The sequence below is a fragment of the Lampetra fluviatilis genome, chromosome 41, assembly GCF_964198595.1.
Source record: "Lampetra fluviatilis chromosome 41, kcLamFluv1.1, whole genome shotgun sequence".
NCBI classification, from domain to species: domain Eukaryota; kingdom Metazoa; phylum Chordata; class Hyperoartia; order Petromyzontiformes; family Petromyzontidae; genus Lampetra; species Lampetra fluviatilis.
In genome coordinates this window covers 929,742-952,389 of record NC_136315.1, presented here as the reverse complement: position 1 = coordinate 952,389, position 22,648 = coordinate 929,742, and the positions used below count along the sequence as shown (strand labels likewise).

Here is a 22,648-nt window from a genome sequence, read left to right as displayed (position 1 = left end):
TGAAAATAAAGTTAAATTGTTTAGCCGCTCAAATAAACATGGAGTGGCTCTCATCTCTGTTGGCTGGCTGTCAGTCAGTGATGAACATTCCACATTTTCATGGGATGATCACCGCTGACTTCCTCCAACGGGGGATGGCCGGGCGGCTCTTTCGGTTAATGCCTGGTCAGAGCCCTAAGCTGACACCAGTGAGATTCTCGATTTAAATCGGCATTGGACATTCATGATTAAACTGGATTTGCCAATGCATTAAGGTGATGGTGGCAACCTCCTTTCTGTTCAATTTGTTTAAGTTAAGTCAGTGCATTACAGCTCTGAGAACCAAAACGTGTTCGTCATGAATGCGAAGTGATGAACACAATTATAGCCGAGCATGTAAAAGGCACCGCCTTGTGACAGGAAGAGCAATTCAAAGGGCCCTCAGATGTAGTTCTGTAACATTATGTTCAAGGGACCATTCTCACAGACGAGGCAATGCACTACTTTCTATGCAAATTCCTTGTGAACATTTCTGCATCTCATGACGCTCCCAATGGACATTTCTTCACATTGCACTCACAACACTGTTAGAATAGAATTGGGAGAAAACAACTCAAACAAAAAACCTGGCAGCCTCGCAATATAAAATACTACGACACTGCCCTACGATCCGACAGCTCCCGTCCGTGAACCCGGACTCGCAGGTGAGGCGTGCGTGCGTGCGCGCGCAATGTCCCCACCTGCTGCATGAGGTTGTCGATGCGGTACAGGTGTGGGTGGATCATAGGCATGAGGTGCACGAGCGGCTGGCTCTTCATCTGGCACATGGCGAACACCCGCTCGTCCAGGCGCGTGCTCGTGCCGAGCCGGAACGCCGTCTGTGGGCAACCGGAGGTCGTGGGGCAGCGGTGAGCGGCGCCACGCGGGAGCCACGCGGGAGCCACGCGGGAGCCACGCGGGAGCCACGCGGGAGCCACGCGGGAGCCACGCGGGAGCCACGCGGGAGCCACGCGGGAGCCACGAGAGCCCAGCATGCTCCGGAGGCCTTTCAGTTCCAGCTTGGAAACCACTTCGCATACTGGCGCCGAAGAACACGGTGCAGGATGCTTTTGGTTACGACGCTGCTAGAAAAACATTCTAACGGGCATTTTGTCCTCGGAAGTATTTAATTAGCAGTGATGTTACATTTCTAGCTGCACAAGGAGATGACGGGACGTGGAATATCATGTTATCGGGAGGGGAGGCGGGCGCACGGCATGTGATGTCGTATGACGATGTCACACGTCACGCTTGCCTATCCCGAATCCATCTAAATCGGTGATGACTCCTCACCTGCTACAATCAACGACACTCGGGACTAGGTCATACATGGAGGACATCGCAGATCAACAACAACGGACCCCCCCCTCTGGCCTATCCAAGGGAACGAAATGACCCGACTGCGCCCCAGCGCCCACAGCGTTGCGTGCCGGTGCGAGGTGGCGGCCCACGTGTTTGAGCAGGGCGTGCACGTAGAGCGGCAGCAGGCTGAGCGAGCGCGGCGCGACGAGGCCGCCCTGCTGCAGGTTGGAGACCGTGGAGCGGAAGCCGGACAGGGAGTCGGCCACGGCGTTCACCAGGGCGTCTCGCGCGTCGGGCAGGCTGGACGTCACCGACCGCTCCACCGCTGCGGCCCGCGGCGGCAGTGGTGACCGGGGGAAAGAGGGAGCGCCCAGAGGAAACGGCAGCGACGTTTAAAAAAAGAAACGCACGCAGGAGTTGACGCCCGCGCCGAGATTCTCGACGCCTCAGGTGCGGAAATGGCTAGCCAAGGGGTCGGCAGCCTGTGGCTCTTGAAGGACTGCTTCGTAGTGTTATTTATTGAGGACCACCGTCTTGTATTCACTCCTGGGCTAGCCACTGGGCTACCGCTCTCCCACGCGTACCACGTGTTATACCGACATTCAACATGTCCGATACAATCTGGGTAATTTGGTCATCGGAAATCCTTTGATGTGATACTTTTACATGCCTGAAACTTCTGTTTAAATTCCTAAAGACACTCCCAGCAAGTGTATTATTCTGCCCGAACGCATGATCACAACCCGGAAACACATCAAGTGCTAAGCAGCACAACCGCAAAAAGACCTACGCAGTGGCCTCTCGGCCTTCCGCAACCAACACCACTCGTACGCATCGCATTGCAGGACAGTGAAAGGCTTTCCAGCAGTTTCCCTGCTGTGATTGTCTCACCCGATGACGGTCGCTTGTGTTGCGATCGAAACGTCGTGATCTATTATTTTCTGCCTACGTGACTTTACCGAAAGAACCAAATAGTATGGAGTACAGCCAAATGGCATCATTTGCTCCACCACACCGAAGAGTTCAGCCCCCACAATGCTGTTACCAATCCTGCAGGGGGTAGGGGATCATCTAGACTCACCCATGGTGGCGAGCAGGCCCATGATGGCCTGCACGTCTGCTCCGTGGTAGATCTCGGCCAGAGTGTTCACTACAGGCAGGCACAGCGTGTGCACCCGGATTCGACGATCGCCTAACCAATCACACACCACACAGTCACGAGGACATTAAACACAATACAGATGTTAATGTCAACGCAGGACGGGTACGATAGGATAACCTTTTTCTGCCGGCGATCCATGTTAAAGCAGTTCAAACAAAAATGAATAAACAGCCCTTTGTGAATCTATTCCTGGATAAATAGCTCTCGACACCATGTGGCTCAACGGAGTTGTACGACCATACTTTTACACAATGTTCGGCGCTGTATATTCAAGCGGGTGCCGAGGACCCATTCAGGAATCGCTCGCCTCCGATGTTAACCAAGGCCGGGGATCAAACGCAGGTCTCTGGGTTAATAGGGCAGCGTGATTACCACGTCATGGGATATGGGCGCTGCATCTGACTGTCCGTGCAAGCGAGTCAGCGCGTCGCGCCCCTGCCGCCTCGCCGCCCCCCCACCTTTGCTGGATGTGTAGAGCAGTGCGGCCTGGAAGGAGCAGAGCGTCGTGTCCGTCAGGGTCTCGTCGATGGACATCTGTACGGCGAAGCCGGCATCCGGGTTCACGTTGGGCAGCGACAGGAGGTCGGTGGAGCGCACGAAGAAGTTCCCGTGGAACGTGTGGATAGACACCCCTGAGCAGTCATCGCCCGACAGACGGAACGAAACGTTTATAATCACGGACAATGCGCAGGCAAGAGGCTTTCACCGCCAAAATTAAATAACACACGCGTCCCTCGGACAATGAGACTTCTGGACAAATTTTTTTTTTTTTAAAGCAGCAGCTTGCAGATGGTCCAGGACAGGCATGAGTGGAGAAAACAGTCAAGGCAGACCCCACACGGGTGAGAAATATTCCACGAAAAAAGTAGAATTGAATCAGATAAATTCAAGACTGGTTTTGATTTATTCGTCTGCGATTAACCTATAAGTATGGCGCATTGAACAGATGCTGGTCAGATGCCCGGTAGCGTGATCAGCAAAATAATTGAAAACCACATTCCTGAAGCTCAGGGCGTGAACAGCGTTCAAAACAATGCGGACTTGTTATCAGCATCTCCACGCTGTGCAGAAATGCCACGCGCCAGGCGGTCCCAGTTTGGTGCTGCATTGCACGATAAACACTCCAGCATTGGACCTGTGCATTCTCGAATTGGCTTGTGTGGTGTTAATTTGCCTTTCTTTATACATCGCGTGCTGGAAATGGCCTAAATTTAATGGTCACGGCAATAACTGTTTTTTTTTTAAGAAAACGGCTATTCCGTGGGCTTCCCACCACCAAATTGGCCAGATATTTTGAGACTACCGCTCGAAATGCCGTGGGGCTTCCACCACCGTGGCTGTGGGAGCGCCGACGTAGACCGACCTTTGCTGCAGCGTATCCTCATGACGGCCTCGAAGCCGATCTTGCGCGTGAGGTACCGCTGCAGGTCCTTCTCCAGCCGCTCCACCTGCACAGGCGTGTGCACGCGGTGGAACGACGGGTAGAAGTACACCGTGCCTGACGAGTACCTCGAGACGCACGCTGCACACACGTGGCACACACGTGGCACAGATAAATCACCGTAGCAGGCTTAGACGTAAATCAAGCAACAACAACTGGGTGCCACACTATTCCTTTACAGATGCAACAGGCTAAACCCTGCCAGGCGCCCTGTGACGGGGTGCCACGGTGGGGAGATGTTAACAACCTCGCCTGGTATGCAGGAGGCCCTAGGTTCGATCCCGACCCCTGTATATTTGAAATTTGCATGTTCTCCCCGTGGTCGTGTACATTTTTCTGGTTTTTCCCTCAACAGTTAGAATCAACATGCATTTAGATTCTTTGGCTGCTATACATTCCCACGTGATAAGCCACTTCGTTGAGCTATCATCTTTGGCCGGGTCGGTTCTGAAAAAGAGGAATATAGCTCAGTGGGCTTCACCCGGTAAACTAAAAATTGCTTCGCTTATAGCATTGCTGAGTCAGTATAGGCGCTCTACACCTCCCTCTAGTGGAAGCTCGTCCACCAGCAGTCTCAGTTTTGGACGACCATTTGATCGATTTGGCCAGTTTTCAATAGCAACACGACGTAATACTACGTTCATATTTGATCCTCACGACAATAAAAGTGCACCGAGCCATTACGCTGTACTACGGACATGGCGACACGAGTTAAGATTCGCAACCACAATTGGTCGTGGCTCCCGGTTCACAGTCACGCACTGACAAGTTTGGTGAAGTATGGTCAAACAACCCCCATGACTGAGATGGCGTTGGGAGGTATTCATCCAGTAGTGCATTGACAAAATGCTGCAGACACTTATACTAATTATAAAATGCATATTCACCTCTGAAAGCCCATGCAATTGGCCCCAGCCATTATGGGTTTGAAGTTGTCCAATGCAAAAACCTCCATTAGATTTATAATGAACGGAGCATCGAACGGAGTAACGTTTGTTATAGTTCCCAGAATGCACCGTGGTTCATAGTGTAGGTCACTGCAGTGACACTGCGGCTGACATCACTAGAGGGTGCTATAGTGGCGCTCTTGAAAGGCATTAAACCATGATTTTTCATTCTTTTCTCATACCGACAAAGATTGACAATGAGCATCAGGCAGGCTGGGATATGCCGCTGCCTCAGTCGGCAATTCGAGATTTGTTTTTCTATTTGCATTGTGTCAACCATTAAATGGTTCATAGCCACACGCTTGAAACGTATGTGATCTTTCTTGCCAGTATCAAAATTTTGGAATAGGTTGTACCCTTTCTGGCAATAAAACAGGAGTTAAAATGTTAAAACACCAAACAGAAACCTTTTGCAAGGAATCCTGTGTGCATTATCCACACATACTTGTGGTGAACATACAAACAAAAATATGCTCTGGTAATTTATGCATTGTCTTTGAAACTATTATAATATGTATGCGATCTTGTCAGAACTCGGAAGTAGATTCAGGTCTGATTCGTGCTTGGATGGGCGACAAACGTGCAAAATAACAAAGGCCGTATCAGGCTGATGTGGGGCTACGTTGTGGACAGCAGTGCGGTCAAATCCATTTCTGTGCTGCACTTCCATGCTCCCATCTATAGGTGCACTGCCTTCAACCTGCACTGATAGGCACGGTTAAGTACGGTTACATAATCCCCACGACAACGCACGGGTTTGGGGAAGGTCCTTATCCAGCAGTGTTCTCAGGAGAGCTGTAAGTATACATTTGTGATCCACATATATCGTTTAAGAAAAAGTCAAGCTACAGCTCTTCAATTGCTTGCTCATGTAACTGCTGGTGGAAGGACCTACCATGTACGTACATTGACTTCTTTCACACCGTACGTAGCCAACTGGAGGAGCTCTAGACGGAGCTCTAAGTGAACATTTACCTAAGGTAGCCAGGTCTGCATACTGTCCACTGAGCAGGAAAAGGTCCACAGCAATCTGATGACCGGAGCAGTCCAGGGCCAGCTTCTTGTAGAAATCCGTTCCAGGTCGCAAGTGCTGCACATTCTGCAATCAATATGCATTCAATCATCAACCTTGAGGAAGTGGGTGGCTACGCATGCTTAATGTCATTTCTGTGTAGACTTAGAATAGACCCGCAGTACATTAATGTTTTTTTTTATATCAGCCTTGTATGCATTGCTCGTAACATTAAAAGAGGGCAGCCTTCCTGTGTAGGTTGCATTTAGGCTGATATTCCATGCAACGACGATGATGTTAAAGATGTGAATGCATTCCTACGCTTTATCCCAGCATGAGCATTCATACAACAATATTACCGCAGACAATTAATTTCATTAAAGGGGAAGAGAAAGGGAACGGTGCACTTGGAACCAAACCTGGTCGTACAATATCACATATTTATCCAGGATTGTTTTAACACTTTCTTTTTCAAAGATCCTTCATTGTCATATTTGGGCAACTGGAACTTCAACATGTATTTTGCACTTGGGAGAAAACCAATATCCACAGACGGCTTCACAACCCCCTCGCCCCTTTGGAGAACCGCACAGTTGTAAAGTCTGACAAATCGCTTTGTCACGTGAGCAAAACGTGGCACTTAGTTACTACTTCAGCCCACCGGAGTATTGGAGAGTAAATCCACAATGTTCACAATTTTGTACTGTGACGTTTTGCTGGTAATTACATCCAGCATCATTGGGCGATTTTGCCAAATTTGTACTTATGCAATCTAACCCCCAAAAAATGACCTCTCTTATGAATATTGATGGTGAAAGCCTACGTGTCAATCTGAAAAACTGGCGTGAAAACACCAACGCTAGCCTCCTAAATGCCGGAATATAGGCGGACGTCCACCATGCCTGGGCTCACCTGTGGATTGATTCACTTGCACCCGCGGAAAATGTATGGCAAGATGATCTAAGATGACCGTAACTGGAGAAATGCGAAGGTTAAATTTAAATGCAAATACTGTTAAGAATTAACACACATTCGATTGAAAGGCAAGTATTTTCATTACTGTAGATAATGGTAGAAATTGAATTTGAGGAATGCAATCTACTTCCACTCCATATCCTGCCTCATAGTCTCATCAGCTCCTGACAAAGCCCACTCGAAGTCTTTGAGGAAACGTCCCGGGTTTTATAATGCCTGATGAATGCTCGCGTCAAATTGCGAGCGCATGGCGCTCAAGCATTCCTTATTGCCCTCCGTTAAAATGAAACGAGAAAATTGATTTTTTTTCTATTTTAAAGGGGAAGGAATTTTAAAATTTCTATGGGGAGACAAAGGTTACTCAAAAGCTAATCCTTTAAGTAGGAATCCATCTTAACTTGTGTCAAGGCTTGAATTTGATACAAAAAAAACATTGCATAGACCTCATTCTCTACTCAATGTGGAAAACGGATCTGTCCCAGGGAATGTAACTCTGGTTGGGTGCCCATTTGGCGCTCACCGAGCAAAATTACCGAGGTCTGCTGCCCAAAAAGGCAACCACGGTGGCCGATGTAGCCGAGCATTGAAAGTTGCATTAACACACCGTTACATTGGTAATGGTTCAATTATTCAGGACCGACATTACCCCCAAATTACTTGATATCAGATCTGGCTGGATTCACTTCAAAGAGGTCCGGTGAGCGCTACCAGCAGACTATTCCTGACCCCGCTGCTGGTTCGCAAACCCCACACTGTGAAATATATCTCAGAGCAGTGGTTTCTAAACGATGGGTTTGACTTTTCAATGATCCGGGTGCTCATATCCACGTAGGGTCTTTGTTTTCGTTCGGATGGAAAGACAATACTAGAGCAACATAAAAAAAAAACTGTCTCTTTACTTTTCTTTTATTTATTTGTATTTACTACTTAAACTTTCTTATGCCATTCGTTGCGCAAAGTTGCACTTTATTTTGCACGCGGTTTAAATATACTTTGCTCGGTCGGTGTTAGCCGCTGAGATTGAGATGGGTTGTTTTTTTCGTTCCTGTTGTTCCATGCCCCTTGTACCGTTACCATTCTGTTGTGATGTGCACCGATGGCTACTTTACTGAGATCGATATTGGCACAAAAAATAAAGACTGTTCGCTTGATTGAAGGGTAAAATCAAGACAAGTTGGACTTTGTAGGCGAGACGAAAGAATTTAAAATTAACAGCACCAGCTGAAAAATACCAGCATCGTTAAACAAATGCAGCTTTACGAAATGAGAAATGCATAAGGGAGCTTTCTGGGCTGAAGCCCACCTTATGAACAACTTCTGCTCTTATGGACGCAATTCTATATTAGCTTTCTACGTTAAATATTCAAATTAGGCCAAGACGAAAACACGTAATGGCATTTTATTACAGAAAAAATCACTGCCTGTCGTTTTTGATGAAGGTGTACGAACAGGATAATATACTTGGGACAACTGATTACAATATTTTTTAAAGCGCCACGCGGTTAGACTAAACTAAACTTTTTATACTACTAGGTAAGGCCCACTGAGCTATATCGCTCTTTTGCAGATATGACGTGACCACAAATGATAGCTCAATAAAGTGGTTAATCACATGGAATTGTATAACAGCCAAATACTCTAAATGCATGTTTCTAAATGTAGAGGGAAAAAGAAGAGGACTGGGATAAAAATCCAAGCAACCAAGGAAAGAGAACATGCAAATTCCAAATATACAGGCATCAGGGTCAGATTCGAACCCATGACCTCCCGTATGCCAGACTAACTATTGAACATCTCGCCACCGTGGCGCCCCTAATAAATACAATATTCTTCTTTCAAAGCGGTGTTATTGAAGTGTTGTAACACCGACCACTGCCCAACTGAGAAAATGCAAACTCCAAGCATAAGTGAAGTGACGATGCGACTGGGTCCATGACGCAAGCGACCGCGGGCGTGCACGGCGCTCCCTCGCCTTGGTGCTGGCGCGCACGTTGGGGTCCTCGCGCGACTGCAGGGCGCCGTGGCCCAGGTTGGGCAGCTGCGTTTGGAAGACGGTGACACGCCCGCCCGTCGGCGCCACGAGCTTGTGCGCGGCCTGCAGCGCGGGCCCCAGCGCGCTGCGCGTCTCGTGCGTGCGCCGGAACCGCTCGGGCAGCGCTCGCACCAGCTCCCGCACCAGCTGCCCCACGCACGACGAGTCTCGTCAGTCCACTTCGTCGTCATCATCAACATCCCAGGAATTATTGAATGGTGCGCTACTTTCATATTCATTATGATTCCATCCATCATCATACTATGCATTGTCATAATCCTGTGTCGTACCAAAATCATCATCATCATTAATCTGAAAACTAATTTCTTTAGAATTGCTTTTTGTATTTAGTTTGTTGTCCTTTCACGCACCTCCGATGAGCAAGGTTGGCTACGTACTATGCGAAAGAAATTCAACATACGTACATACACCATCATCGTTATCATAATATTCGTACTCCCATCCATTTACAGTCAACTCGCACTTTTTCGAGGTAAAATAAATGGAAGGATGGCAGCTAAAGCACAGCAAGGAAGCATAGCAGAGAGTACAGGTGGTGCATAATGCCGGATATCTCAGCCAGTTAACCCATGACAACTTGGTCTGTCCCGTGATCTCCTGCCAGTGAGACTTCGAGACTTCAAATGGCCTCAAAGTGTACGTAGCCTGACACAAGTTCTGTGTCAACGTTGCCGTCACTCATTGCGACCGTTGTTGCTATGACACACGATGACCACACATGTGGGGCCGGTGGGGCATCGTGGTTACACACGGCGTGACGGTACGTGGTTTGTTTGAGCACATTACCTCCTTCCTGTCCTGCAGATTGACAAGCAGATGTTCTGACGTTGGGATGAACACATCTATTGCAGAGAAACAAAATAAAGGCAAAAGATTACGTTGAAAATGTGTTGTGTTTTTCATTATCCCCCCCTCAATTCCGTTCACATTGTTTGTGTAGAAACAGCGCTTTTGTGAATCTACTGCTGGATGGGCATTTCTCCATCCTGTGTTGGTCATCGAGGCTGTCTGACCATAGTGTGCAGGTTGGTAAGGAAGGGGATACACAAGACCAGTTCAGATATCACTCTGATGTTTGCTGATGTGAGCTGTGGCCAAAAATCAAATTCAGGTTGCCGGGTCCATAGCAGGAGTGCACCAAACTACTGAACCACCGCTCCACTCCAGGCAATATATAATGCAAGTATATCATAATTTAATTATCGAGGATAGCCTCAATCAAGACTGAAGACTGTTTGCCACTCACATCCGGCACCTGACTGGACAGTGCTTCGACCAGCTTCGACCACTGCGCACAGTCCGTCGTGTTCTAACTGTGGAGACTGAGGATGCTCATCCACGCATTCATCATTAGCTGCTTGAACTACTGCAGCAACATCTTCGGCTGCACCAGCTGTTCACCTGCGGCCACTCCAGTCGGTGTTAAATGCTACAGCTCGTCTGACGGTTAGGAAACAGAAATATGATCCGATCACGATTTTGATACGTGATGAGTTGCACTGGCTACCTATTAAATAGAAAACTGCCATTAATTATGCCGACTCGTCTTCAACAGTCTCCATCAATCTATTCCGTCTTATCTCACCGATCGGTGCGTACCAGCTTCAACAGACCCAAATCGACTCCGACTACGATCCGAGGCGACCTGCTGTACCCACGTGTAAACCTCGTGCGATACAACCAGCGCAGTTTCGGGGTCTCCGGCCCAAAGACCGTCCCTGAGTCTGAGCCGGTTATAAAACAGACTCTAAACAGTGTTGTTGGTTCAGAGAGCCTGACTTCAACATGTGATCAACGCGCATTCGTGATGGACTGGACTCATAAGAGTGCACACTATCAAATGTTCTTACTTATTTACTAAGGCCCTGCACTGAGATGTTGCGTGAGTTTTGGAGTTTCACAAATGTGCTCGATTCTACCAACCGTTGCTTCAGAGTGGTGGATCACAGGCATGGATGGCATCATCGTGCCCCTCCGAGCCACATGGTCAACCTCCACCGAACGGCTGAATGGGTTTGGGCGTTTCACACATCTGTACGATCCACCACACCATGTTTCAACAAGGTGGATTCACAGGCTAGCGCCAGCATGCCTTCCCTAAGCTACACGATCACCTCCCCCTCCGCCTTCTGCCAACCGACCGCCACGGTGGAACAGGGAGGCCATTATGGACACTCACCGTCGATGTCGGGAACGACCAGCATGTGCGGCTGCGAGAGGCTCTCGTGCATCTGGTAGAAGTGAACGCTGCTGTCAAAAGTGACGAAGCCGATCTTGGTACGGGAATCTCCAGGCAGCCTGCAATGGTACGCACAGGTCACAATGTAGATATACATCACAAAGACATGGATCCCCCAGGGGCCCCCGTCCCTGCGTGTGTTCTTCTTCCCTCATCTTCCCCTGCCATGCTCCCGCTCGTGGTCCCCACCTGGTTGGGGCAATGAGCTCAATTTTGTTCTCCTCCCCTAAACCCAGGAACACCGAGTTTAGGACTCAAGGCGAATGGATATTCTGACTACACAATCCGCAAAGCCATCACTCCGACCATGAGGAAGGAGCCATCTGAGGATACAATCAAAACCATCACCTTGCCATACATAGCAGGCGTAACCAAAAATATTTCCAAAATCATGAACACAAGATCCAGGTCCGATTTAACACAGTACATACAATTCGTGACCTGATCCCATCTGTGAAGGACGAGATTCTTGACATTCAATATCCCGGCGTCTACAAACTAAGCAGTACCTGCGGCAGCAGTTACATTGGGGAAACTAAGCGACACGTCTCAGACCGTGTCCGTGAGCATAAGGCAGATTTGAAACACGGCAGGACCAATACTTCTGCCGTGGCCGATCATTATTTTAATGCGGCTGGCTCACACGAAATTGATTTCTCTAAGACGATGGTACTTTGCAAGCCTACTGGCTATCAACAAAGATTCGTTCATGAAGCCATCCATATATACAGACACAATTTCAACCGAGAGGATGGTTATAAACTCAGCAATCATTGGAAAGATGTCATCAACCACTTTTAGGTCATGACTTGATTTGTGTTTTCTTGTCTACCTCCACCGTCAGCAGTGTGGGTGTGTGGAGCGAGGTGCAATGTCGCCCATCTCTACCCCCTCTCTCTCCCCCTATTTCTACCCCCCCCCCTCTCTGTCCCCTATCTCTGCCCCCCTCTCTCTCCCCCTATCTCGGGCCCCTTCTCTCCTCCTATCTCTGCCCCATCTCTCTCCCCCTTGTCTCTCCCCACCTATCTCTGTCCCTTCTCTCTCCCGTCTCTGCCCCCTCTCTCTTCCCCTATCTCTGCCCCCTCTCTCTCCCCCCATCTCTGCCCCCTCTCTCTCCCCCCTTTGTCTTCTCCTGCCTTAGCATTGGCTGCCCCGCTCATGCTGCTAACACACTTGGACTGTGCCGCTCGCCGCTCAGCGCTGGCTCCACGGCTCTTGTGCCCCACCCACTCACAGCTTTGGTTCGTCATTTTATGCTGCTCCACAGCTCTTGTCCTCCACTCCTTCTGCCTTTATAAACAGTTGCAGTTGGAGGTTTGCCCCCCTTTTCTCTCCGCCCGATGACGACCGCTTGTGTTGCGATCGAAACGTCGTGAGATTTTGGTTTTTAATTATTATTTTTTATTAATTTTATTTTCTATCTACGTGACTTTACCGAAAAAAATCAAAGAATATAATTCAACTGTTGGGTTATTTGATCGACTTTTTTTAATTGTTTAAAAACCGAATCGTAAAAACGGCTTCCCGAAATACGACGGTTGCACACACTGAAATTGTAACGGATATTTATGCGCAACAATTGGATGCACATCTCACGAGCATATACGTACATAAATATCGAATTTCACTCAATAACTAATGACATCGTCTGGTGTTCAGCCGGCAGGGCATGAAGGTCACAATTGGATCACGAACCGCCCCGCCCAACCTCACCTGTCCAGGTTTTCAAGCAGAGACTCGCAGACCATGGAGAGGTATCCTGAGTCGATGGCGCCATACGATACGTCGAAGAGGAACAGGTAGACGGCCGGCTGCGGCGGCCGCAGCTGCGAGAGAGACGTCACGCGGATGGGGTGAGACAAACTAATTATTTTACGAGGTAAGGCCCACTGGGCTATAGACCTCTTTTTCAGAAGTGACGTGGCCATCACAAATGGCAGCTCAATGAAGTGGGCTCATCACAAAGAAATTTAGAGCAGCCAAATACTCTAAACGCATGTTGATTCTAAATGTGGAGGGAAAAAACCGGAGGATCGGAAGGAAAAACCACGCAACCATGGGGAGAACAGCAGGCGTCAAGGTCAGCATCGAACCCACGACCTTCTGTATACCAGGCAAGGTCGTTAACATCTTGCCACCGTGGCGCCCCTTTGCAACACGACGAAACTTCTCACTCGTGGGAGTCACTTACGCCACAAACACTCCTGAATAAAGCTGGCGTTTAAAGAGCCATTAGAAACCAAGTATAGCCAATCGCTTCAATGGCAAAGGAATAACTTTATTTTGTGATTCTTATAAAGAGTTAAACTCAAGTTTAGTGAAACAATTATGAGATCAGCAGTCTATAAGTGACTTTTGAAAGTACAGGGTGATCCATTCTTAGAAACGCCCACTCAGTTTTAATGACGCCCTTCACTCTCTTCCTAACAGCTTCGTTGAATATCGTGATAGCTCTGCAGTAGCTTACATAGGAGAATGTTTATAGAATTAATGAGATTTCATGAGAGAGGCATGTGCAGGCTTCAAAATAATAAAATGTTGTTTTGATATAATTTTTCCACATCATTTCAACACGACTATTCTAAACGAATAGCCCGTAAAGTAAGAATCGTTAATTAAAAAATAAATTACAAAAACCAAACCAAATCATGTCTCACTTGTACAAATCATACCGCAAGAATGAGTTATAGTAAACATTCTATTCTGTCCTGATTTCCCTAACAGCAGTGACAAATCTCCGAGCCACAGAGCGGACCAACACATGATACTCCATCTATGGATTTATTTTACCCATAGACCACAATTCTCTCTCTAGCCATGCAGACATGGTTCATTTTTGACCAATTAATACCCCTCATAGCTGGTCTTGGCTGAATTAACCATCTCCGCACCAGCTGTGTGCCTGTGACTAAATCATCCAGAAGGGCGGTCAATCTCATCAGATCTCGGACGCTAAGCAGCGTTGGATAACCAGAATGCACAACAGGCGCTTGCATGCTCCTGCCGGGCTACGTTGGCAGCACATGGTGGTGCATTAAAATCCATATTTGTACTGTACCATGTTTCAATGGATATGCTCCCAGCCTTCAGCAACCCGCAATTAGCAGTGAAGTATGGTCAATGAACCCCCACAAACTACACAGTGTGGAAAATACCTCATCAAACCGATTAGCACGAATGGCTACGTATGGTTCAAATGAAGTTTAACGTGCATAGGTAAGTATATTTGGGTTTTTGTGTGCAACTTGTGGTGATCGGGCCAATCATCAATTGCTTCACAGCACTCACGTGGAGGCAATAAGCTGTCTGGCATGGGTGTTTGGTCGCCGAGCCACCTTACCAGCTTCCGCAACACTGATCTCATACTCACCATGTACTCAGAGGGAGCGATGAATTCGACGGTGGAGTTAAGCACTTCGGGCCGTTTCTGCGGCTCCCCGTAGCTGCGCGTTACCGGGTTGTACATGAACTCCTCGGGAGCTGGGGCCGGGAAACAAAAACCCCAAAAATGTTAAAGGCATTCAACACAATCTGGATTACTCTCTTCAATGATTGCGACATGATCAATAGTAATCTACGTATCTCTCTTACTCTATTCAATGACACCTAACATTATTTACATTGGTTTAAACACAGGCCTTCCACACAAAGTTGCTAGCAACACACAGACCAAAAGTAAAGATGGCACTCAAGAGCTACACTCTTCTCATACTGGAGAGTGCGTCAACTCTATATAGTGTTGGGCCACATCATGAAATTAGTGTTTGCTGTCAGGCCACTTGACATCACATGGCGCATGTACAATATCATGTCATGTACATGTTGAACTTCTTTCGCACAAAACATAGCCAACTGTGCTAATTGGAGGGGCAGGATCGTTATGGCATCATTCTGTACATGTGGTCACGAATCTACATCTCTCTCATGTCCAACCCCTTGAATATCTCTCATCTAACTAATCTCTGTATGGCTCAGTGAGCCATCTCTTTCGGTGGGCCATAAGTCCGGGAGCCACTCAAAAAACGTTCATGGGTCATTATGTTAACGTGGCGGTGACGTGGCCCAGCTGTAGTGCGTTTGCCACTTGTTGCAGAGGTTCATGGTTCAAATCCAGCGGCTGCCCTGGTTATGACTGCGGGTGTATTAACCAACACAATTCCCTCCGCATTGTGGTGAACGCCAAAGACCCCGTGACACCATTCGCAAGCGTTGGGCATTGCGTGGGCTGGCATCATGGTCCAAATTTGCCAAATTTGAAAGATGACTTGCATATTACTCAACTGGAATATACGTAGAAATCATCGAACACCCTACTGCGAAAGACTTGGCAAGACACTTCCTTAAAAAGAGTCATTAAACTCGGTGAACCTTTCCTGGTAATAGATTTTTTTAAATCAAATAATACTACACTGGCCCGTGGGGATCTGGAGAGAGTAACCGCCGCGGCACGCAGCTCTCAACGTCGAGCTGTCCTCACCGTCGTTGATCCTGTAGCAGATGTTGCACCGCCATCGCCGCTGATCGATGAACGCGACGAACGGGTTGATGTACGTTCTGCACGAGCGGCATCGCACGATGACGCTCGACGTGATGACGGGCAGCTGCTGCACGCGCGCGACCCATGGAACGGACGCGCCGGGTCAAGGGAAGCTCTGGGACAGCGCGTGGCTGCTGCAGTCCATGCGTCGGTGTCCAGCAACTGAGGTTAAACTAAACTATGTTTTATTTTACCAGGTGAGGCCCACTGAGCTACATAGCTCTTTTTCAGAAGCGAAATAGCCACAAATGATAGCTCAACGAAGTTGGCTTATTACGTGGACATTTAAAGCAGCCAAATACCCTAAACGTACGTTGATTTGAAATGTGGAGGGAAAAACCAGAGGACCCGGAGAAAAATCCACAAATTTCATGTATGCTATGCCAGTCTTAGTAGATACTCATGAACAGCTTTTGGTATATATATTCATTAACACAAGTATTACATGCACTGATGTTGAGAAATTAATGATGCAATTAACTTCAGACCACATGGTCCAGTGAGAGGAAGAAAACACGGTATTTTGCAATGAATGCCCGGGCATTAACAAACATTGCAGAAACACTGTGAATAAAATGCAACAACCACGAAGGAAAAAACACAAAATGGGATTAAACAAAAAGCCACCATGACCATGAAAGACAAAAAGCACAACTTAAAAAATCTCGAGACAAATGTCTGTGTCCCACCGACCCAGCCCACACATGTTGTTGGCAAATTGCTAAAGATGTGGTTGGACATCATCACTGTGAGAGCTAAGCGCATCTAATCCCCTGCTAAACAAACAAAACCAAGACACAAGTGCTGTAATCACAAGATCCCTATACCTCATGAGATGCATTTAATTGAGATAAGTGCAATCCACCCATCTGGCTCATTCACTTGTGAAACAAAGTCTTGCACGCCAATGGTGGGCTACTAAAAAGTGACTTCACACGGGTCTGCTGCTACGGAATGGTGGTATAACAATACGTAGCAAGATCTCTTGTAACATATGACAAAATCAGCCGGAATGCACCTGACCTCAAGAGAGATCAGAAACGAAGTAGAGTTGATCCTGAACAGCGCTTCTATGAGTGACTGCATGCAACAAAGCGGGTGTCCACAGGCCGCTGCGAGGCTATGTAGTCAGCAGAGAGCAATGCAGCAAATCCTTTATTGTACCGTACTATGCTCCTTGCCTACACAAACCCACACACCGATCAGCGTGGTGAAGTGCGGTCAGATGGCCCGCACCACGCACAGGGAGGGCCTCATCCAGCAGTGGATGTAACATAATCAGTTACGAGCCATTTCTGTTGCACTCTTGTGGATACAATTGTGAAAAAACTTCAGCAAAGGTCATTAAGAGAGTGCTGTGAGAGCCGATGCGTAACGGTGCACATTTATTACTGTACCCCCACCCCCCTGTGGTGATGAACTGAAATGTAAAAAAAATTCCACACTACAATTCATGCAAAATTCTCACGTGGGCGTATGAAGCTCTAACAATGCAATTCATTTTTCTGGCTTCGAAGACTGCACATAAAAAAGCACCATTTCACATAGGAACCCCTTAACTTTTTTATTAATTTCTTTTATGACTGCACCAATTGTGTTCCGATTTGTATTGTCAAGTTTGGCAGCCAAATCCCTAAAACCCACAACATATTTTTTGTATTTAATCGTTTTATTTGACTTATGAGCTTAAGAAATTGGCATTTCAAATAGTTGCTCATTCATTGGGAGTCAACATGAGGTTGCACCACATGGAGGCCACATGATCATCCCAAAAAACACGGGCTACTTAAAAAAAAAAACCCGACGCATTCGCTGGGAAGCCAAGGTCTATAACTGGGTTTCAGCCCCTGTCTAAAGGCACTCGGTTACGCGGTGTGGGAATGCACACCCACAGGCCGTTAACTTGAGAAGATCCCGCGCTATTCACCATGAGGGCAAGCCATTGTGCGGCGGATGTCATGGGCAATTTTGCAACGGAAAAATACCCGCGGATGATCCACCCAATGGACGGAACACGGGGGGGGGGGGGGGGGCAACCTTCCTGTGAGATGAGATCTGCGCCACTCTACTGAACCGAGATATCGTAAATGCCTAATTTTCTATAGAAAACAGATCCGTCCGTGTACCGTACTTCCGTGCTCCCACAACGATGCTCCTCACTTTCGGCAACTTACAACTGACATGCATGAGAACCGAACGAAGAAAGAATCTCTTTTATTTTTGGCCCTTCAATAACAGTCGCACATGTACCACGCCTAACATCATTGGTGAGCGATTCCTGAATCTGTCCAGGTACCCCCCCCCCTTTCTCCAACATGCAAAAACCAGCATGGTGAAGTATGATCAAAGTACCATGACCAAGACGGCTTGTAGGGAGGGCCCTCGCTCAGCAGTGGACTGACGCAAAAAGGCTGTGTACGTGCACAAGTAGGGCACCACCTTCACATGTGCTCGCCCGAGTGAAACCCTTTACCGCGAGATCTTTGAAGGGATGCAGCACCAGACCCAGGGGAAGCTTGGCCTTGGCCAGCAGCGCCGGCGACTGGGGCAGGTTCATGAGCGTGGACCGCAGAACCCTGGAGGCAGCAAAAGGAGTTGTGCATGAGAACATCACCTCACTGCCGTCACCGTCGTTATTGGCGTTATTACAACGGTAATGAGGACGAGAAATAGACGGGCGGCTGTGTCATCAGAGTACTGATTGAGCATCGCTGAGATTCTGAATTTGAGTTTATGACAACAGAATTGTCTTCTGAGTGCACAAGTAGATGGTCCACCAACTTTACTGAACTTTAAAAGCTGATGAAATAATAGTAGCAGTGGTGCAGTGCTCTGTGCACCACACTATGAACCAGGTGATCTGAGACAGTTAAATAAAAGCAGGCGACATTTGAACACATCTTGTCCCCCCCACTTCAGAAACCCGCACTCACCAGCTTGTCAAATAACCCCATGATTGACATTGTCTGAATGTATGTTCCCTTTAGGTTCAGACTCCAGTCATCCTCGCAGCGGCTTTTGGCTAGCCATCAAACCCAGACAGCCACTGCATTGTGCGCTTTCAGATGCGTTTCTGCGGCCGCCTGGAACGCTCTTCCTTCCGATTTTAGGAAGGCACTGGAGCTATGCACTTTTAAATGTGGATTTAGATTTTTGTGTTCAGTTGGTCGTCCTTCTCCCGCACCTCCAATTAGCGCAGTTGGCTATGTACGGTGCGAAACAAGTTCAACATACATACAGAACCATGTGCACTACCTGGCGAAGGCTACATAATTTGCCCCGGTCCTTACCCAAGTTATTTTGTGTGAAATTATTGCCACGAGTAGAAGCTCTCCAATAATGATGGCTATGATGACGATGATGATGACAGTGCTGTTGCTAGTGCTGCTGGTATTCATATACAAGGTTGCACTCGTGTTTGGGCTCAGAAAAACGAGTAGCTGCATCACTTTGTCCTGGTCCCTATCAATAGTTATCCAGCATAGAAGTGTCAACACTAGCTGAAATTCTCCAATAGATGGTGTCGATATGTTTACAACCTTGCCTGGTATGCAGTAGGGTCGTGGGTTCGATCCCGACCCTGACGCCTGCATATTTGGAGTTTGCGTGTTCTCCTGGTGGTCGTATGGATTTGTCTCCGGGTCCTCCGGTTTTCCCCTCCACATTTATAAACATGTGTTTAGAGTATTTGGCGGCTATAAATGTCTGTGATAAGCCACTTCGTTGAGCTATCATTTGTGGCCAGGTCACTTCGGAAAAATAACTACATAGCTCAATGGGCTTTACCCGGTAAAATAAAAAAGTTAAAATAGTTAAACGATGATCATGACGGTTGGAGACAATGATGGCGCTGTGAATAGCGGTTAATACTCGGGGCTGCAGTTGCGCTTGCTGAGGTGCGTGTGGATGCGGGGCCTCGGGGCGGGCATCGGCGTGGGCGGCAGCACGAAGCGCTCCTGCAGCAGGTCAACGGGTCGCATGTCGTCGTAGGGCATCCCCGAGGAGTCGCGTGGAGACCGCTGCAGCGCGAGACCCTGCATACGTGCGCTCAGCTCGCCCAGCCCGGAGTAACCGCCCTGGCAGAGGGGGGTGGGCGACATGTGGAGGACAGGGCCCCCCCGGGGGGGGGGGGAGAACGAACATTTCAGTGTCGTCAAGCAGCCACAAGTTGTCAGTCAAGATCAAGAGGTGCCATCGTGGCCAAAGCCGCCGGTGACATTGTACCTCAACACGTTCTGCCTTCTGCAAAATCACTACAGCTGCTGCACGGTAGCAGCTGCTGCGACATTTTCCACAACTGAATGTTTTAAAATGCATAATGAGGTCAAGGAATATTGATTTTATCCAAATTTTATTATTGGTATCATTTCAGAGGCAGGCAATGCTGTGTATCACAGAATAGCCCAGATAATAATGATTTTCATATTTTTTCCCAAATATTTTCCTAGCTGTGCAATCCATGTCACATCACGATTGTGCTACATCACGTTATGGTACGAGGTATCAATTCAGATCCCTTCTGGGCGAGTGTCATTAAAGTCCTACATCAACGCACAATAACTGTTCTCCCTTCGAATGGATAGTGGCGAGGAGACGGTGCACGCATGCGTGGCTAATCGAGCATAATCAGAAACCAATGGGATCATGCGAAGGCACGTAGGCAGAAACAAAGCCGCAAAGATAATTACTTTGCACGTACCTGTTGAGCAGGCCTTCCAATGTGTGCGGGCGAATTCGAGTAGGTAGACTGCTGGCAATTGAGCTTCGTGTTTCTGGATTCTTGGGGTGGATTCCGTTGGGTGTTGGACCCTGGGGGGCGATCGAGGCAGGTGTGTGTAGCATCCAAGTCTGTTGCGCAGCGGAGCGGAAAGCAAAAACCAATAAAAACTTCATCCAAATGCCACTTTCATCGCATAGCATTCAACAAGTATCTTCACGAAGTGCAGTGATAAATTAGCAGATGTGGAGCGCATTCATTATAGACTCCGGCTGCGCACAATTTCCACTTCAATTACGCCGCATCGGCTGGGAATATCACAGGGCGTCTAATATATGCTAAGGAAAACAAACATGCGCATGAGTTACACGATGCCTTGGGGGCCCCCATCTTGGTCTGGGTGATATGTCTGTCAAGGCCAAAACACTGGCCGACTCTTGCACTTCCATCTCCCAGCATGGCGCCCACAAAAAAATGCCGCAATGCCGTCAACTCCTGTACCACTCTGCATGCTGTGGCTGCACATTCAATTGAGCCCCGTGTGTTTGCATTAATGAGAATCTTCTCAGCCAAGGGTTCAACCTCCGGACGTTTACATATGAAGGGAGAACCCCCAGGGCTGCTTTTTGCACCTTATATCCTGCGGGGCCCCATTCTCACAAGTCCCTCTTATATATTTATATCGACTATTCTGCAGGGTATACAGTCAGCGGTGAGCGCGCTGCGCTACAAACCCAGTGGCCCGAGTTCGATTCCTGCTCACGGCCAACACCAGTGATGATTATCTGAACCGGTCCTGGGCATCCCCTAGGTCGACTCCGCCTCAAATGAGTACCAGGTGCGATGTGTAAATATCGCCACTGGAGAGACTGAGGCGGCCGGGCATGGTGTTAGCCACCCACCCCCTGATGTGCTGTTCCGGCCATCATAGGTGCTCACAAACAGCACTTGCCCCAAAAGTCTGGTAAGGCTATACGGGGGTTCTTTGTATTTGTCTTTTGATTAAACCAATCGCAGACTCCCGACTAGTGATGAGCAAGTGATAATTAAACCAGCGGTGTGTGCAAAAAAATACAACTGCACATTTTCTGCAAGCAAGGTTAATCTCCAGCCCGGCTAATCCACCCACGAATAATCGCGAGTTACCCGCCGTGTAGTGAGGGGTGCGCGTGCAGGCAACAGATGCCAGACACTTAGCCTTCCTTAGTGTGAAGGTGCTCAAGCACACATTGTAGATGGCAGGGGTCAACAACCTGCAGCTCCGGAGCCAGTTGCGGCTCTTAAAGGACTGCTTCGTGACGTTATCAATGAAGGACCGCCGTCTCGTAGTCACATGCATTGCGGGTCTTGAAATATTGAGTTTTTCTCGACCCCTGATGTAGGGTCATTTGTATTGTTAGGAATGGAATCATATGTCAGTCCATCAATTAATAGAGTCTTAGGCTGCAGATAGCACACATTGAATCGAGTATGGAATAATTGTTTTCAATTCATAGATGTTGAGTGTAATGGGTTCAAGGCACCTCTGTTGGTTCAGAACTGTGATTTGGAATTGAGACTATCAAGTGAGCAGTTGCAGATTGTCCTGCAACTGATGTTGCATGAGGCCTGGATTTGAACCCAGTTTTCTAGGAACGCAGTGCCGTTTGCAAAACCACGACATTTCTGCTCCCCACACGCAACAGCTTTAACAGACTTTTGGGACAAGTGCTGTTAGCACCTTTAAAGGGAGGCACAGTACACGAGAGGGTGGGTGACCAATACCATGTCTCGCCGCCTTTATCTCCCTAGTGCTGATACTTACACACCGAACCAGGTACTAATTTAAGATTGACTTGACCTAGGTGAGACCCAGGATCGGTTCAGATATTCGTCACTCTTCTTGGTCGTGGGTGGGAATCAAACTCAGGTCGCCAGATTTGTAGCGCAATGCGCAAAAAAGACAACAAACACACACGCATGCACAAACCTGAAAAAACTATAAAATACTGACATTTAATAAATGTGTTAATGTGTATTACTCACCAGAATAGCCACCATCCTCCAGGGCATCATAACCACAGTTCTCTTGAAGGTCACTGCTGCAGGAAGCGTCTGAATCTAGTCATCATCACCACCGTAACCACCATCATTTCGCAGCATTAACACCAACATCTCTGTTATCCCCAATACCCACCATCAGCAGCCAATAAGCTTTAGAGCAAACACAAAGACCTCCGTATAGCCTTAACAGACTGTTGGGACA

General features: G+C 47.9%; 1 protein-coding gene across 3 annotated transcripts in view; it reads right to left on the bottom strand.

The window, feature by feature from the left end:
• SEC24B (SEC24 homolog B, COPII component) overlaps positions 1-22,648 on the bottom strand; it is a 38,623-nt gene that overhangs the window by 9,838 nt on the left and 6,137 nt on the right. The window contains exons 4-19 of one of the 3 annotated variants that reach the window (XM_078875226.1): positions 22,429-22,503; positions 20,386-20,534; positions 19,557-19,762; positions 18,160-18,262; positions 15,627-15,753; positions 14,520-14,629; positions 12,863-12,975; positions 11,090-11,208; positions 9,697-9,752; positions 8,830-9,036; positions 5,846-5,969; positions 3,846-4,004; positions 2,941-3,114; positions 2,402-2,512; positions 1,470-1,645; positions 720-857 (exon numbers count right to left, since the gene is read on the bottom strand). In XM_078875226.1, the coding sequence (XP_078731352.1) occupies positions 720-857; positions 1,470-1,645; positions 2,402-2,512; positions 2,941-3,114; positions 3,846-4,004; positions 5,846-5,969; positions 8,830-9,036; positions 9,697-9,752; positions 11,090-11,208; positions 12,863-12,975; positions 14,520-14,629; positions 15,627-15,753; positions 18,160-18,262; positions 19,557-19,762; positions 20,386-20,534; positions 22,429-22,503 (2,147 nt within the window). The remainder of the gene's footprint in view (positions 1-719; positions 858-1,469; positions 1,646-2,401; positions 2,513-2,940; positions 3,115-3,845; positions 4,005-5,845; positions 5,970-8,829; positions 9,037-9,696; positions 9,753-11,089; positions 11,209-12,862; positions 12,976-14,519; positions 14,630-15,626; positions 15,754-18,159; positions 18,263-19,556; positions 19,763-20,385; positions 20,535-22,428; positions 22,504-22,648) is intronic. The other 2 variants (XM_078875227.1, XM_078875228.1) reach the window with 2 other exon arrangements.